The sequence below is a fragment of the Aricia agestis genome, chromosome 5 (assembly GCF_905147365.1).
Source record: "Aricia agestis chromosome 5, ilAriAges1.1, whole genome shotgun sequence".
In the NCBI taxonomy this organism is placed as follows: domain Eukaryota; kingdom Metazoa; phylum Arthropoda; class Insecta; order Lepidoptera; family Lycaenidae; genus Aricia; species Aricia agestis.
The window spans coordinates 14,598,378-14,617,347 of NC_056410.1; the positions used below are offsets into that span (position 1 = coordinate 14,598,378).

The 18,970-nt window shown below is 36.2% G+C and overlaps 1 protein-coding gene across 1 annotated transcript; it reads right to left on the reverse strand.

Moving 5' to 3' along the window:
- Positions 1-1,267: 1,267 nt before the first annotated feature.
- LOC121726833 (bolA-like protein DDB_G0274169) lies at positions 1,268-2,268 on the reverse strand. Its single transcript, XM_042114398.1, has 3 exons — positions 2,186-2,268; positions 1,909-2,099; positions 1,268-1,528 (listed from the first exon to the last, which is right to left on the reverse strand). The coding sequence occupies exons 1-3, from the start codon at positions 2,205-2,207 to the stop codon at positions 1,379-1,381; spliced, it is 363 nt and encodes a 120-aa protein (XP_041970332.1). The 5' UTR covers positions 2,208-2,268; the 3' UTR covers positions 1,268-1,378.
- Positions 2,269-18,970: the final 16,702 nt, after the last annotated feature.

The window sequence follows — 18,970 nt, forward strand, 5'->3', positions numbered from 1 at the left end:
CTAAAAACGTTACTTTTTATTACTCTTAAATAATTTTGGTTGCGGCCCGCGACATGATTAAAACATGTATGTGGCCCGTATGAAAAAAGGTTGAGTACCACTGCCCTAAAGCGCCGCTCGATGCGGAGTTCAGAGCGAAGACCTCACGAACAAGAGGAATTGAGAACCATCTCCATACATAAAATGTAAAATGTTATTGGCGTCACATTTGCACAAAATATGGTACATTCATTTCATTTTTGAAATGATATATGATATAATTTCAAAAATGAAATATACTATATACTATACTACAATATACTTACTATTATTTTTACTGTATAAAAAAAATATATACTTACAGTAAAAATAACAATAATAGTAAGTATATACTTTATTGAATTAAAAATCAACATAAAATTAATAGAGCAGTTTTTGACTACAGCACAATTATTATTATAGTTCAATAAGTTTTGGGCGTTGAAGATTTACGTCATAATTATTGTTTATGAAAGGAATGATTGTAATGAAAAAGTATTATGACATTTATTTTGTATAAAAAAAGTTTTTAGAATGTCCACTCTCATTGTACCTATCTTATATCCTTAAACGAGCAATTCTTGTATATATATATATATATATATATATATATATATATATATATATATATATATATATATATATATATATATATATATATATATATATATATATATATATATATATATAATTGGAATCTCGGAATCGTCTCCAACGATTTTCATGAAATTTAGTATATGGGGGGTTTGGGGGGCGATAAATCGATCTAGCTAGGAATCATTTCTAGAAAATGTCATTTTCATCGGATACCGAGCAAAGCTCGGTCAAACACCTAGTGTTATATTATGTAAACAAAATGTAGTAGGACTCGACAATCTCAGATATCAAACTATCATGGATGGAATTATTAAAACTCATTACAATATTAAAATGTTTCCTACTATCTAGATTAGAATTTTTATAATTAATAGGCTAAGATTATGTGAATGAAATATTTTTAAATAAATAGTTCACTACACAAAACCATTATTTATTATTTTCCTCTTCTGATAATAATAAACAGTAAGGTGAGCAATTCAAAGACCAATAAATTAAAATTTGTATTCAATTTAAAAATGTTACATTAAGAAACAAAACATATAAATATTATATTGCTTTTCATAAATTGGCACTAATTGTGATATTAAGATTTTCTAGACACATAGAAAACCAAAATTTTTGCTAAACCAACAAGAAAACAAATGGCTAATGCAGATTAGTGAAAATGATTCTGTGTTTTTCTATAACAAATATAGCTAAGACACAATAAAATACAATTGTGCAGTAATTAGTCTTTAATAAGTAGTCCTATGTTACCAATTTATTTACCGAAGCCTCCTCTGCAGTTGGGACTGCTCTCTACTATTTGATCGCTAGATTCCCACTGGTCGGGAGTTTTTGCTACAATTGAAAGAGCATGGACCCCATTTTGTAATTCTTCTTTCAGGGTCTCATTTACAAGTCGATGCCTCTGAAAACGTTAAATGAATAAGAATTAAGAAATATAAGGGCATGTCTAAATAATGTTTGATACATTAGTATGGGTTACTTACAAATATTTACACTTTTTAGTGAATTTAGAATGTACTATCAGTGAAGTTGATTCCTATGCAAAGCGGGGACCTAAGTAGTTTGGTTGCGTAACGTCAAAGCCAGCTGACAGATCACAATTAACATTGAATTGACATATTCGACCAAATAACGTTGGTCTGTCAATTGCATGGGAATCAACTTCCTCGATGGTACTTAAGTACAAAATCAGGAACCAGAACCAGAACCTTGAAATCAAACTAAATAAAGATATGCGGAGGTGAATATTTGAGCATGGTGTTATAAGAAAATGTAAGTTACCTTTATCAAAGGCAGCCCTTCAAATTGGCTTGACACTACCACAACTTTGAAATGTGTTTCAGCTCCTTTAGGAACATTGTGCATATACGATTCGTTGATAACGTCTAAGTGTTTTGTCTGTAAAGCCGTCTGTAGTTTCGTTTTGATGCTATTTGCTATGATTCCCGACGCAGCAGACATTTTTCTTGAGCCTATTATAATAATTGGTATTTAATATTTAGCATCGTTCGGCGCCTGATTAAATAAAATCATTATATTTTAACTAACAAGTACTTACCTTGAACCAATAAAATAAACATTAGCTCATAGAATACCTAACAATTAAAGTGCACAATTTTTGCAAATTGCAATTTCTTGAACCAAAACAAAAACAGCTGTTTTTGGCATTGACATTTGACAAAATATGACAGTTGACGTAATATAGTTTTCTAGGCGGGGTTAACGCTGAAAACTGGTGCCGGAGACACCAAAATGGCGGGCTAATAGAATTTTCATAAAGTTTACACATAGTTTTACCTGTTCTGAGGTTTTACCCGACTGCACCAGAAGGAGGGTTATATTTTTTAGAGTATACATGTATGTTTGTATAAATATGTAGCACGCTCTGAAGCCTGAACAACTTTATAAGTTACGCTGTTACATATCGATAGATAGTCAGTTACGTTTTTTTTTTTGGGATTTTGGAATTTAACACAAGTGTGTTAAATTCCAAAATCCCAAAGTCTTGTCAAGTTGCAAAGAAATCATCAGATAAGTTTAGTTGTCAGCTGTTGGTACTTGCTGCCCTGCACTCATGGGCGTATAAAAAAAAATAGGGAGGGGTGTCCTGGGGGTCCGGACCCCCCATTACTGTCCATCTTAGTTGTCCAATTTCGACAGTAATATATTATGTACTTTGCCGATTAAAATCGGTGCGGTACATGTATAAAAAAATATTGATTTCCTAAACACGTTGCTTATTTGCTGCTGCAGAACCCTTCGTGGGCGATTCCAACTCGCACTTGGTCGCTTTTTTACGTTAGGGACCCCCCCGTGCCTGCACTGTTACGCCTTAGGTACGACAAAAAAATGCAACCCGGGTTACATTGTTTTGTAATAATATAGTCTAAAATCTAAATTTATGTACCTACTTGATAATAATTATAATTATTATGCTTTGTATTGATTAAACCCAAAAAATTTAGGACAAGTTTGTGAGGACAATGTATCATTTTGCTGTAACCCAAAAAAAATATTGCAGCGTTTTGTATCTGTAGTAGGATAATAATCACCCAAGTTTGAGCTTATTTTTATTTTTGAAAAACGCTGCAAGCTGAGTTTGCCCCTTAATATTTAATACTGGCTAGCTACATTATACATACCGTCACGACAAAACATATTATTGTTTTATAGTATAATATACGATAAAATAATGTTCTAATGAGAATTTGGAAATATTATAAGTATTATAGTATGTCAAGAAAAGGAAGAAATTAAAAAGTGGTTAATATACTATTTACCAACCATAAACTTATAAGTTAATATACTATTATAAGTTTATGATTGGTACAACCCAAGTACAGCCAGTGTTTAAACTCTAAACACCCTACCTAGGCCGAAAAAACGCGGCCGAAGTTCGGCATGATTAAGTAAGTACGCCTGCAATGTAGAACTTCCGCTACGTAACTTCGGCATGGTGTGTTTATACACTTAAACGCTTTACTAAATTATTTTCAGCGTATTTCTAAAACCTTTGTCGGTCATGTGACTTTTTCTATGTGCTACACAAAGACAATAACACATTGTAATTTGTAACAGATAAGTCGCTGCGAAATCACTTACTATGAAGTATGAGTATGTTATAATGATACTCTGTGATCTATCCATAATGCTTTCCGAGTAAAATATCCGGAAATCGGTTAAGCCATTATTGTGATCATGATACGAACTTATCTTGTTACTTTTCCTTGTAATGATGGATTGATATTTGATTGGCCACTTACGTATATCAAAATATTCCTTCGACGTATTTTATTACACACGTTCTGTGAACATCTTTGTGCTACACTTGAGTAGCAAACTGTATAGTTTACTAAGGCCTGTTTCACCACTTTCTGATAAGGCTATCTAGTATCCACCAATTAACTTGACAGATCAAGTTGTGAATAGCCTTTAATAGGCACTTTATCAGAAAATGGTGAAACAGGCCCTTAATCAACCGTCTGTTTAGTCTTGCAGAAAGTTTATTATTACTTTTTTTTTAATAGGACGCTTCACACCACGTCCGCGTCAGTCTGGCCCCATGCTAAGTACCTAAAGGACTTGTGTTACAGGTACCAGACAACGGAAATATAATATTTAATACTTTTATACTATACATATATTTAAGATTTTTATTATATCATACACATATTTAATACACATCCAGACCCGGGAACATTGAAAACTTTTTGTTCCGTCGGCGGGATTCGAACCCGCGCCCCCCGGCTTGAGCTACCTACGCGCTCACCACTGAGCCACAGAGGTCGTCAAACTATTAGTCATATTTCATAGATCATGGGCTCCAGTTATTAAGAGTGCTACGACTAATAATAATTACCTACTACCCAGCCCCCGATTTATAAATAGGCCCCGTATAGGCCACGGCCTAGGGGCGACACCGTTCTAGGGGGGCGGCAGCGTCCATAGGGGGCTGACAGATATCGTATAAATAAAGTGGCCTCCACTCATAAAAAATATAAATTCGGCACTGCCACTCATGGCCGTAGCCAGGATTCTGTATAGGGGGTGTAGGTCTTTTTTTAGGAGAGAGTATCACACAATAGTACAAATTAAAGACAAGCTTAAGCGTGCGAACTGGGATTGAATGCTTCCCCTCACCTCGCAACTCTCCACGCTTAGGTCCACGCTTAGGTCCACGCTTAGGTATGAAACTCGTGAGCATAAGCGACCAATCGCTCTTGTAGGGGGGGCAGCTGCCCTCCCCTGCCCGTACTTCTCTACGCCCATGCTGCTACTACCCAATTCTTATCTACTAATTTAATGATAACAAAACTCGTTGTAAAGAAACAGGCACATGTCCTAACGTTTCCTTTAGCGTATCCATGTCAAAGTGAGACCTGAATGCAGCTGTCGATTTCAGAAGGCGCGCAATATCCGCCATTCATAGGGAAATGGCGGCTGAGCGGCGATCCGACAAAGGATATACTTGACTGACGTGGCAGCGATACTATTTCCAACTCACGTGTTCTAGATCTTGCTACTTTGTTACAAGGAAATTTAGCGCAAACGGGATATAATGTAATATTTATTTTAAAGTTGTTAGTATCTACTAGTATCATAAAGCATACGTCTTAGAATGTAAGACAGAACTTTTTAAGATGATTAAGAACGTTTATTTGCAAAAACATGGTATTGACAAGTATGTATTTTTATAAAAGACATAAAAGGTAATTGCTAATTAGTTATTTGATATTGTTTGCAATGTCTTGTAGTTTACAATCTTTACGTGTTTACATAAGAATTAAGGAACCCTAATGTATCAAACCAGCTGACTTCGCGCTCCTGCAACTTTCCCAGCGACGGCGGCCAGCGAGTTCGCCGAATCCCTTACAATAGCTTATTCTTTTAGGTCCCCATTGTTTCAATTCCAGAATCATAATTTTCATTTTACATTTGTCACTTCTTAATCCTACTTCGATTAGGACAGTCGCTTTAGGATAATTAATTTTAAAATTGTAATTTTTAATTTTAAATAAATAATTAAACATTTTTTGGTTTTTTTTAAGTCCTCAGACTGCTACAACCGTAATTGGCGCAGTCTTGGGGGGTAGGATACTCGCGGGCCGGTTCGCTTGAGTCGCTTATTCGCGCCGTGTTTGCGTGCCGCCCGAGTGGCAATCCAGTTCGAGTCTACCCAGAACCTACGTGTGGCAGTTCGAGGACCAGAATCCAGCCATCGATTCGAGACAGAGACCAGAAAATGCATATGTGAGTACACTAGAATAGCTCTCGTGTTGCTCCTTCTAGACCTAAGCCTTTTTTTAATTTTCCAAAATTTATCATCCCAGAGCCTCTAAATCCCGAGAGCCTGAATCTTGGCAGGCGCGTCGGACGAGATTAGCAGATAGTTTTAGGAATATAGATATTTCAAATTTAGATTTAGATATTTCTGATTTATTTAATTTTAATAATAAAATGGCACACGACCCAGATACAATTTTTAAGGCCCTCCGCCTGGTGCCGGAATTTAATGGCAATCCAAATATTCTTACGCGATTTATCCAAATATGTGATCAATTAGTAGTAATAAGTATGCTAGTCAAGAGCCTGGAAATGAATTTTCTAACCTTTGCTTATTAAACGGAATTTTAAATAAAATAACTGGTTCCGCAGCGAACACCATAAATTCGAACGGAATCCCAGATAGTTGGTTAGGAATTAAAAATTTACTTATTAATAACTTTTCCGACCAAAGAGACGAAACAGCTCTTTATAGTGATCTCTCTTTAGCTACTCAGGGGAATAGGTCACCCCAAGAATTTTATGACCATTGTCAAAATTTATTCAGCACTTTAATGACATATGTTTCATTACACGAAGGACTTCAGACTACTATAGAAGCTAAGCGTGACTTATACAAAAAGGTTACTATGCAGGCATATGTACGTGGTCTTAAGGAACCACTAGGGTCCCGCATACGTTGCATGCGACCGCCTACAATTGAAAAAGCCCTTGAATATATGCAGGAAGAACTTAACACTATGTACATGCATAATAGGTTTGACCCGAAATCATTTAAAATTTCTTCTACACCGCACACATCTACTCAACGCCCCAACTTTGCTCATCAAAATTTTTCTATGCCTAGTAATAATAGTAATTTCCCAATGCCGTTAGGACAAAGACCTTTTACACAAAATCCACAGCCTTTTAAATTTAATCATCATCATCAGCACAGGCAACCCACACATACACAGAGAATGTTCAGTGCACCACCACCGAATTATAATCCGCGTAGTCATATGTTTAGGATGCAACCTAAAAATAATTTTTCGCACAGGCCTATTCAAAATTTTAGCTCGCAGCCTCAGCCTATGAGTGGTGTCAGCCACTATGTTACTCGACAGTTACCACCTACACAGCACACATTAACAGGACATAATTGGCATAAGCAGGGAAACCCTCCTCCGACAAATTATTTTAAAAGCAGGGAAATGAATTTTAATGACTGTATGACACATATGCAGTTTATGAAATTCAGATAAAATATTTGCTCAATAAATTAGATGACATATTTGATCAAGTAAAATCATTAGAACCTTCAAGAGCTAAAAGAGGAATCATAGATGGTCTCGGATCTGTTATTAAAAGTATTACAGGAAATTTAGATTATACAGATGCTTTAAAATATAATCAAGCAATTAAACTTTTGGAAGAAAATCAAGATAAACTAAGTAATGAATTGAACAATCAATTAAGTATTAGTAAGGAATTTATTACGAGATATAGCAGTGTTTTATCCGAATTAGTAGATAATCAGAGTAAAATAAATAGTACTTTATCTTTAATTTTAGCTAGTAATAAGAATAAGGATTTCACTTTAATTAAATATGCTAAGTTTGCTCAGCTTTTAGTAATTTTAACAGAAAATATAGATGATTTATTAAACGAGTTATTAAGAATAGAAAATAGTTTAGCGTTTGTTCATGCATCAAGCATGCATCATTCGATGATTAGTATAGATGTATTAGGTTTAATGGTTAATAAAATGAAATTAATATATGGTGATGATAAAATATTAAATTTAGAATTAAGAAATTATTACGATGTTATAAAACCTGGTTCCTATTATAGTAACAGACAGGTCGTTTTTATATTTAGATTTCCTATTATTTCTAAGGATAGTTTTACTTTATATAGATTAGCAGTGATACCAAATAGGAAGGCTCAGGCTCTCATTCCGCCCTCTCCTTTCATTGCAACTAACGAGATGTCATTCGTGTACATAGAGGCTGAATGCCCGAAGTATAATAACTGGTATCTCTGTGAGAAGGACTTCAATCACCGTCTACGCACGAAACCAGATTGTATCCACGACCTCATCACCAGCCAAGTTCTGAAAGAAACATGCCACTTAACTTCAATCAACCTTCTACGAGACTCAATGGAAAAATTGGACGACGTACACTATGTTGTATCTTTCCCACATGAAGAAAAGGTACAGATTTCATGCAACACCCAGGAGTTCACCAAGCTGAAAGGAAGTTACCTCTTATCTATTCCAATCAAATGCAAAATTATTACTGAAGATTTCACAATAGTCAACGAGAACAACGAACTCAAAGGACACCCCCTGAAATTGATGAAGATTGCAGACAACATCGCTCACCAGCCCGACATCACTTTGAACATTACCTCAATCAATCTACAAGGACTTCATAGAATTCAAGAAAAGGTCATAATGCAGCAGCCACTACGAATAGATCATGGACACAATACAGCTATATACCATACCACAATACCATTATATACGCTGTTATTAAGTGCAGGTGTACTTATCATCATCTTATACCTGTACAAGATGAAAACCACTAGAAAAGCAGAGAAGCCGCATAAAGAAGATGAAATAGAAGAGAAGAATAAGGAGAGCCCTGAAGGCACAAGCATCCCGGCAACATTTTCGCTCAGAGTTCTCAAATAGTTGCCTCTCTAGGGGTGGAGGAATTAAGGAACCCTAATGTATCAAACCAGCTGACTTCGCGCTCCTGCAACTTTCCCAGCGACGGTGGCCAGCGAGTTCGCCGAATCCCTTACAATAGCTTATTCTTTTAGGTCCCCATTGTTTCAATTCCAGAATCATAATTTTCATTTTACATTTGTCACTTCTTAATCCTACTTCGATTAGGACAGTCGCTTTAGGATAATTAATTTTAAAATTGTAATTTTTAATTTTAAATAAATAATTAAACATTTTTTGGTTTTTTTTAAGTCCTCAGACTGCTACAACCGTAATTTAAGGATTAATTTTAGAAAAAGTTTATTATCGTGAACACCCTTCCCGAAAATTATTTCAAATTATACTGTGTGAGAATTGAGATAAGCTAAAATAAAACAGTGGAAACATCGATAAACAAAAGTATAAAGCAGTTATTTTAATGACAGAAGCAGATACCGCGTTATTTATTCGTATAGATATTACATTAATGAAAGTAATTAATATTAAATACTGTATATCTCGTATCGCCACAATATTTAATGCGTGTCGGCGTTTTATATTAAAGTGCTAGTATTGGAGCCCGTCAGAGACTTGTATATACAGTAGACATGGCAGATCGAATAGAAAAAAAAACAATACTTATTTATTTATTAAACGAGGTTCGGTAACTGGCTTTACTTTTGGTGTGTTCTTTGAAAGTGTTTTATTTAATGTAACAGTTTTAAAGTTGTTATAGGCAGATGGAGAACCTAAGTAATTTGGTCGCGTTGTGTCAAATCTACCCGACCGATCACACCATCACACAGATAACATTGAATTGACATAAACCTACCAAATGACGTAGATCCGTCAACTGCCTATGAATCAATTCCTTCGATGGTGCAATAGGCACAGCGCAGAGTTCAGACGACAGACTATCCGTGACGCACTTTTTAGTCCGTGGAAAATATAGAACCTAACATTTTAAACTTTCGCGTTGCATTATGATTAAAAAAATTTAATCGGGACTTAACGCGACTTATTTATGTAGTAATGCTACTACGAGTACATACTTTTTCTCGACGTTTCGGCCGTGTTGCAACGGCCGTGGTCACGAGGGGACTGCAGGACGACTTCGTTTGCACCGGGCGGTCGGTTCTACGACTACCCTCGAGTTGTCCAATATTTGTGTTCCAATACACTGAAAGTCAGTAAGTTCACTGCGACACACAACACTAACTGTATCCGGGTTTACACTTATAGACACGGGTGACACACGCGGTTTGCACTTATTAATCACTGGATTCCAGGCGAATTTGGACGTCATATTAAGAATCCTTTGGGTTCAATTTAACACTATTTACGTTATTAATGGGTGGGTTTGTTCGGAAACTGTGTCTCCAGAATACACTGTCCACTGTACAGTGGTATCTTCAAATAAAAAGATATCCAATGTGTAGTGTCCACAACATAGGTACAGACGTATTTTTGTGCTTGTCTGTTACCTTAGAACAGCTTTACAGTTTAAAAACACACCGTTTTTGTATGAAGCTTGTCAAATAAACCCTACGCGACGTCGTGCCATATCCTGACTTTTGAAATGTTTGTAGCTCATTCATATTCGATGAGTAAACCTTGCCACTGGCGGGTAATAGTTGGCTTAGCATACGTAACGCCAATACGAGACTACAAACATGTTTGATTTACTGCTAACTTCTTAGGCCCACTTGCGCCAAAACTTTGAGTTAAATAAATAACCCGGGGCTTAATAACTCAGTGTTAAAGTTTTTAATTTTTAACTCAAACTACATATTGCACCAGAAGAATTTATCCCAGAATCAACTAACCAGGTCTTATGTCATGTTCATTCATTGTTTTTACATCCAGCCAAATATGATAGAGCGAATGCTGAATAATTTGAGTGTACTGCTCTCTCTCGCTCCGCAGTACTTTAAATAAGGCTATCTCCTTATGTCAGATTTGAAATGACACGTGGTTCTATGTCGCATTGTGTTGTGAATTGTGATATTTTGTGCAAATAAATTAAGCGGAAAATGATATTGATGAACTCATAAAGTTAATATACCTAGTGGAATAGAGCAACAATCTCGAGCTCTCAAACGAAACTAAAATTGGTTTTCATCTGTGTGAAAAATATGTGTACGTATACACTTACACAAGCATGATTGAACATGAATTTGAGATTAAATTGTCAACGCGCGGCACGTGCCGAATGGAAGTAAAAAAAGGGTGCTGCTGTCATGTATTACACGTCTCTTTTTACCACGCAGTATTACTGATAGTGACATCTCTCTTGCTCAGACCTTCCCGCTAGGTATATTAACTCTATGGATGAAATACAAGAGGTTACGAACGTTTAGAGCCTGATTAGTGATTACACCTACCGAGTAGGGTGGCGAGACTCTCGTCAAATTTTACTGGCCAAGAGTACTGTCTCGTCAACAGGACAAACGTCAACAGGACGACGAGACAGTGTTCGTCGAAATGGGTTGATTCAGACCGCAACGCGACGAGGCGAGGTGAGGCGCGGCGCGGCATTTTGTATGGATTTGACAGATTTCCATTGCGCGAGACATCTTGCGAATCTGTCAAATCTTTATTTCCTGTTCTGAGGTCAAATCCATATAAATTTAGAAATGCATCTACGCGTCGCGTTGCGGTCTGAATCAACCCTAAGCCCGGGCGCGCACTATCGGCCAAGCCGCAACGGCCAGGCCGCGGCGGCCATCGAGATAGATACCATAGTATGAAACCGCCATAGACCACGTGCACCTGGCCGCACGCTGACAAGCGGCCACACCGTACTTTCGATGGCCGCTAGTGCGCGCCTGGGCTAAACCCGTAGAGCTTGCGCTTCTACGTGTAGAGGCGCGTAGCAAGTTCTACGGCGTAGCGCGTAGTGGGCCTACGTCACGTAGTCAAGCGCTTAACTGAGTTGCTTAACAAATTATTTAGGGGTTAGTTTACACCGAGTTTATACGAGGCGGGGACTTGAAGATGAATAAAAGTAATTCAAAACTAAAATGTAAAAGAGCCTGACGCCGCTAATAGACATTTCAATATTGTATTACTAATGTGTTACCGAGTCTGATGAGCGATGCTGATGACTAATGAGATGACTATTCAGTACGTACTGAGAATGTGACTATGTAAAACTAGTCTGCCAGTTTTTGTCCCTCGATCCAAACTTGAAGCCCAATTTTTAACCCAATATTTTTAGATTGTATTTCTAGTGATAAATTGTATGGTTTATAGGGTTAACCAAGGACGTTGAAATAATAGCCGGACGGATCGCCATCAAGAAAAAAGTGAAGCATAACAATGGCGCCGTTTTCACTATGTGTGAGAGAATTGAGTGTTGCCATATATGTAAAAAAATTCCTCGACTATATTCCGTTCCAGAATTAATTTGACGAAGTTGTTTCACGGGTCAAAATGTCTTCTGTCAAAAGCCATAAATACTCGACATGTTAATAATACTTCCTCTAATTCTGTAACAACATAATAAAGTGCGACAACTGACAAGGCTTTAAATGAATGTGGGTGGCTGCTGGTAAAGGAAAACTGTAAAAATGTCGTTTTTGTATAATGGCAGCGATAGTTCCTTTTTTCGCCACGTTCATTTAAAGCCTTGTCGAGCTTTAAGTGTGAATTATTTTATTATGCAGGAACACGGTTGATGAGGTAAATAATAAATATGGTTTTGAAATGAAACAAAGTGATCTCTTTCACGAGAAAGATCACAAAAACAAAGGAAGTAACACTATTAATTTAAAGTAGATACCACACTGTGTATCTCAGATTTATTTTTTCAAATTATCGGTTTCGGTTATGGTTTAAAAAAAATGAATTGCATATTTTCAATATACTATTTATGGGCTACCTTGCTGTACATACATTATTTTATAGTTTGTGCGTTTTAAGATGATATGGGTGACAGTTTTCATGTTCCTTGCTACGGGTTTTTTTTTTACAAGAAAACAAAAAAATTCAAAATGTAATAAATTATATTCCATCCACAAAAACAAATGTTTCCTTTAATTGTAAATGAATAAAAATGAAAAGATGCTAAATGCTAACTTATTAATAAAAATTATAAATATTAACTGTGAAATAGGAGCACAAAATTATTATTGTTACGAAAACATTTGAAAAATGTCATATGCATGAAACGGAACTTATGTTAATAGAGATTGACTGTTGAATCGAAATCAAATCGATAAAAAAGGGCGGCCATCTTAAATCGCCGGCACCACTGAAATGTCAGTACGAAATCGATAATTTCGATTGCAATTCCTTTACGATGCGATAGATATTTTTAAACTATCGATTTATTTTTGTTAGGTAACTTCCCTACTATTGTCAATTATAATGTGTTACGCATAATATCATCACTAGCTGTTTGACCGAGCTTTGCTCGGTATCCGATGAAAATGACATTTTCTAGAAATGATTCCTAGCTAGATCGATTTATCGCCCCCGAAACCCCCTATATACTAAATTTCATGAAAATCGTTGGAGCCGATTCCGAGATTCCAATTATATATATATACAAGAATTGCTCGTTTAAAGATATAAGATAAGATAAAACGCACAAACTATAATCGACTATGGGTTTTTTGGGCATAGTCCTTTCGTTTTTTTCCCGCTTCTTTTAACTTTATAATATAAAAAATATTATAAAGTTATTAAGTAAAAATATGTCCATTTTCGGTAATTCTATAATACAAACTCAAAAAAACAATAATTTGTATTAGATTTCGTTTACTGTCTACACCCCTATTATTGTATTCATGCCTAATTACTGGTCAATAGTATGCCAAATACTTACATGACACTAATAAAAATCAATAAAATTAATTAATTAATTATTTAAAAAATATAATTTAAAATTTTCCCCGGTTTGGGGAAAATTTCCCCACTTTGTTATGGACACTACTGACCTGTTGAAGTTGAGGTTTTGAGTTCCAAGCAATTGAATTAATATTTACATTACTTACTTTATCAAAATACTTTAAAATATGTTATCTTACCTATGAAAGGTTATTCCTTGATGTCTTTTGTGTAAGGTTGTATTGTTCTTGCCATGGGCGTACCCAGGTTCAGGGCCAGGGGGGGGCAAATTACCAAGGTTCTGGTGCCAGGGGGGGGCAAATCACCCAGGTTCTGTGCCAGGGGGGAGGGGGCAAATCAGATTTTTCATAAGCTAGGTGTCGGTGTTTACAAAGAATAAAAAATTTATAATTTTTAGTTGTAAAAATATTGTATTGCAAACAAATGGCAAAAATTCGTTCTTAATTTTTAATTTTTATAGATAAAAGCACTAGATAATATACTTAGTAGGAACGTCAATATGATACAGGGGGGGGGGGCAGCTGCCCCCCCCCTCGGTACGCCCATGGTTCTTGCACCATTTTACAACACAAGATGGAATATTTATTTTTATTTACGAATTACAAAGACGTTACACCGCGATGCAGTCTGATTGCGTAATGGCGGTACGATCGGCTTATTACAGTGCGAGTATGTGTGTAAGATGTGTACGTATGATCGCCTCGGCTTATTAAGAGTGCTTCACTTTTTTCCTAATGGCGATCCGTCCTATATAGTGGCTATTATTTCAACGTCCTTGGGGTTAACTATGTTATTTACTGCCTTTAATTATTCTTCATTGACTTTTATGTTTCTGGATTTAACTATAATAATATTGTTATTATGTAAATAAAATTAGCTATACCTTGGCAATATCATTTTTAATAATAATGATACCAAGTGGCTGCAGTAATTATATTACAGCGCGCCATCAATCATGGGGTCCGTTTTCTTTTTGCATTGTATTTATCACGGACACGCGAGGCAGCCTCGTTAGAGGAAAGAATGGCCCCAACTATCCCGGGATAACACCGTCTTACACTGCCAGCGTGACCTCATTGAAATATGTCATAAAATCTCTCCACAGAGGTGTCGTGCGGTTTTTGTTACATTTTTTATCCTCGCGTTGAGACATGACCATCGAAAATTCCGACGGATTAGATGGCGGCGCGGCGTAGGAGAGAAATTACCTTTATAAGTTCTTTAAGCGTAACGAAATACATTTATAAGTTGTTTTAGCGTAATAAGGTAAAAGTCAGACATGCACACTTTGCAGTTGTTATATCAGTTATGGAGGCTTGCTAAACAAAGCTAAAATAAATACTTACAAACTTAAGAGGGCTACTGACCCAAAAAATCAAACATCGTCCTTCTCTCTTCACACTCACGCCCGTCTTTCATATGCCAGGTGGAAAAGGACGACGCGGAATCATCGCCAAGTTGGTTTTACTATGAATAAACGACAAACTGTAATGATAATGAAAAAAGTATTTTGAGCAAATTTAGGTTTTATCAATGCCTTTATAGATATTAAAGAAAATACAGCAAACTTCGAAGATCTAGGCAAAAATGTGTCTAAAACAAGGTTTTTTGTAAAAAAGAAACTATCGAGCATTTTTTCAGTAATCGTGTTTTCGTCTTGAGCATTTAATCTTCATGAACTGAAGTTACTTGTGTTAAAAAAAAAACACTAGACCTTACAGATTTTGAGATCTAGGTTTAAGTATGTAGTCAAGTTAGGGTCAGGTGAATTCTTAACGTTAAAGTAACATATTTTCTGCGCACCGTACTTTAAATCCCACGAAATGAACGGATACTCGTCGAAACGGAACTTAACATATTTGACGATAAAAAGCGTCGGTGATTATTTAAAGAGCATCGAATCAATATGCATTACACATTAATTGTGCACTGGCCGTCCGCCAGCTGCGGCAGTGGAATTACTTTGTTGCTGACTCTACGTTATTATGAGGTACCGCTCGCTCTCGCACGATAAAATGCCCAATTTCGACTCTAATGGACTGAAATTGTACAATCTCTTAAGTGCTTAAGAATCGGCTCGGAGCTGAGAGGCTATTTGCAAGTATCATTTGCTACAAAGTTGTCTTAAATTTATCGCTTTAAAAGGCGATTTCTGCTAAAATGCTTTGGTTTTTGGCCTATCGGAAATGCATTAGAGATTTTTCGAACTTTGGCAGTTTCGTAACCGAATGGTGAAGTTGTAGCTTGTAAGTGACAAATGTCGCGGTGGCAGTTATTGATTTCTGGGTTGTTATAAAGTAAAAATGTTCCTTTTGGCTCAAAAAAATCTAAATATCAAGTGTCGCAGATTCACGCGCTTCAGAAGCTTGTCCTCAAGTTGGAGGCTCTAAGGCTTCTTACAGACGAATGGCACTTGTCGACGGCATGCGTCGATGGCAGTCGCTATATATTTTTTTCATTAGCTATGTCCACACTATTCGCTTACGTCTTCAATTTTCGTTATCTTCTTTCATTCAACTTTGTCATTTTTGTTTTTTGGATACGGTCAGAGGGCATGCGTCGCGGGCATGCCTTACGTTCGCTGTTGACTGCGCTATAACGCATGCTCTTGACGAACAGAAAATGGCACAGTGTGGACAAAGCTGTGCCGTCGACAAGTGCCGTTCCTTTGTAAGCGCTCTTAAAGGAATTGCCATTACAACGTCTGACATACGAGTATTAATTACTTACTCATTTTAAAATGACTGTTCCTTAGAGACTCTCAAGCATGTTCCCACAACATAATATATATATATGGAAAAACAATCTTTGCCGGATCTGTGTAATATTATATTATCATTACACGAACAAACAGTGTTTAAACTCGTGGAAAACGTAAAAAATGTGTTGTTGATACTGTGAGCTCACTTAATCCCGGTTTGGAAATTGTGCTCGTTGAAGAATTATGTAGCGCGAGGACTAAGACTTAGCGTAAGACCTCTGTGGTGTAAACAGAGCAAATATTTTGCTTAAAGCGCGTCTTACACAGGACATATACGATAAGATTTGAAACTTAACATAAAATATTTATTATACAATAAAATAAGTTTTGCTTTAGGACAAATTCGAATCTTTGAAAATATTTCTTTCAAGAACTGTCCTATTTGTTAACCTTCCACTGGTTCGGGAACTAAGTACTAACGTGGCGTAAAAAAAGTCCCTTTGGGGTCAGGAACACAGTCTACATTAGCTTTTACACTTCTGGGCACATCACACAATTAATATACTAATGGTTTATGTGCATCCACACCATATAATGTATATGGATTATGGATGCAAATACCCCATAATATACGTTGGGTTTTGATTAATTATCTTCTAGAAAACTGTATACTCATGTATAATATTGTAGCAATCATAATATAGTAGAACAAAATTTATTCTATAGCTGCATCTTTTTACACTAAACAAAAAACAAGTTTTATAATATTGCAATCCAAAAGTGAAAACCAATATGTAATGTTGAATACGAACGATTAAAACTACAAATCCATGATTGTTATTTTACTTTCAATGAAAAATGGCGCCCGGTTAACAGTAACGATACTTTTTCATTGGAATAAAGGTGGCGCATGTTTAAAATTACCAGCTGATATTAAAATCCAATCGGCGAAAACGAGTATGAATGGAAACAATAGTATCGTTTAAAATGAGTTCTTTTTGGATGGAACAAAACAATTGATTTTCGAGAGTGGGAACTCTGGCTTAATCTATAAGTATCACATTATGTTAGTACATGTTTTTTCCGATGTACTATCAGGGAAATTCATTTGCAGGCAGACGGCAAACCTACGTAATTCGGTCGGGTTATGTCAAGCCCACAAATCACAACTAAATTTTCCCGGCCAAAGAACTGCCCGCATATGAATCTGTTTCTTTGATGGGAAATAGTTTTTTTTTATGTAAGTATATTAATCTAGTAGAGGAATATAGGCGTATTTAATTGCCCAGTGGCAATCTTCGTAATCGATGGACGATGGTGTATACTGTACACGATCAATCGATTACTATACTATCGACAGTTTTGCAATTATAGTGGCAATCATTGGCCCAACACAACATTTATGTTCACAACTATATTTTTTTAGTAAACAAAATAATTTGAGAGCTCTTTTCTTTGAAAAGTCTGTAGTTAAAAGCATATGGCGACTATGCTACTATTGATAATTTTATTAATAGTTTAAACTTTAAAGCAAAGCTAATTTTATAATTTTATTTTCAATAAAAGTGGCTAAATACATTTTCAATATCGATTTAAAATATAGAGACAATAACAGTACGGAGTGTAATGTTTTTAATACTTACATCACACAAAATGGATAGACCTACGTACTAGAGGTTGCATCCGTACAAAAGTATGAAAATACAGCTTCATATATTTTGTATATTTTACAGGCACTACAAAGATTGTTGTCCAAAAAGTAATGATGATGGAACACTCGGAAAGGACACATCCAGTCCGGAGCCGCATGCAAATTTATTCAGGACGCCAGTTCGGTGCTCATCAAATAATTTCAGAGTAACATTCTCTACAATTAATTTAACTCTCGACCACGTCACAATGGGCGCAGAGCTTAATTTTCTTTGCGCGGCTAATGAAGCGACAATAAATACGGCTAATTTAAAATGCATCAACCGCACAACTCAGCTAAAATGAGCGCTTTTCACGCTGAAACACGCGCCAGGGCGCAAATTTCGCTGTTTTGCTGCGTCGGGGCCCCTGATATTCTACTTAGGTACCTACATGGTTCTTATATAGTAGTCATTTTAGACTAGATATTAATCCCTTCGAGTTTTTAATGATGTTGCATAATTTAAAAATAAATGAAACATCTATACTAGTCCATAATAATATTATAAATGCGAAAGTGTGTCTGTCTATCTGTCTGTCTGTCTGTTACCTCTTCACGCTCAAACCGCTGAATCGATTTTGCTGAACTTTGTTATGAACTATCAGAGAAGTTGATTCCTATGCAAATCGGGGACCTAAGTAGTTTGGTTGCGTTACGTCAAACCCAGCTGACAGATCACAATTAACATTGAATTGACATATTCGACCAAATAACGTTGGTCTGTCAATTGCATAGGAATCAACTTCCTCGATGGTACATACTTTGAGTCCTGGGAAGAGACAAAAGATACTTTCTACCCCGAAAAAATGTACAGTTCCCGCGCGAAAACGAGTTTTGGAGCAACGGAGTTGCGGCCGTCATCTAGTCAATAATAATATTATACGATTTAAACAGTTTATATAGAACGATATTTTAAATGAAATAATTTATTTATACTTCAGTAGATATTCTACATCATTCGATTCAGAGAGCAAGTTGCCTTATTAATCTATACGTGGGAGAGCCATGCTTCGGCACGAATGGGCTGGCTCGACCGGAGAAATACCACGTTCTCACAGAAAACCGGCGTGAAACAGCGCTTGCTCTGTGTTTCGCCGAGTGAGTGAGTTTACCGGAGGCC

Excerpts from the sequence above, each read along its gene's own strand:
- LOC121726833 (XM_042114398.1), bottom strand. The coding sequence starts at position 2,207 with ATGTTTATTTTATTGGTTCAAG. Across the intron at positions 2,100-2,185 it reads GTTTATTTTATTGGTTCAAG|GCTCAAGAAAAATGTCTGCT; the intron begins GTAAGTACTTGT and ends TTATTATAATAG. Across the intron at positions 1,529-1,908 it reads AAGGGCTGCCTTTGATAAAG|AGGCATCGACTTGTAAATGA; the intron begins GTAACTTACATT and ends TAACGTTTTCAG.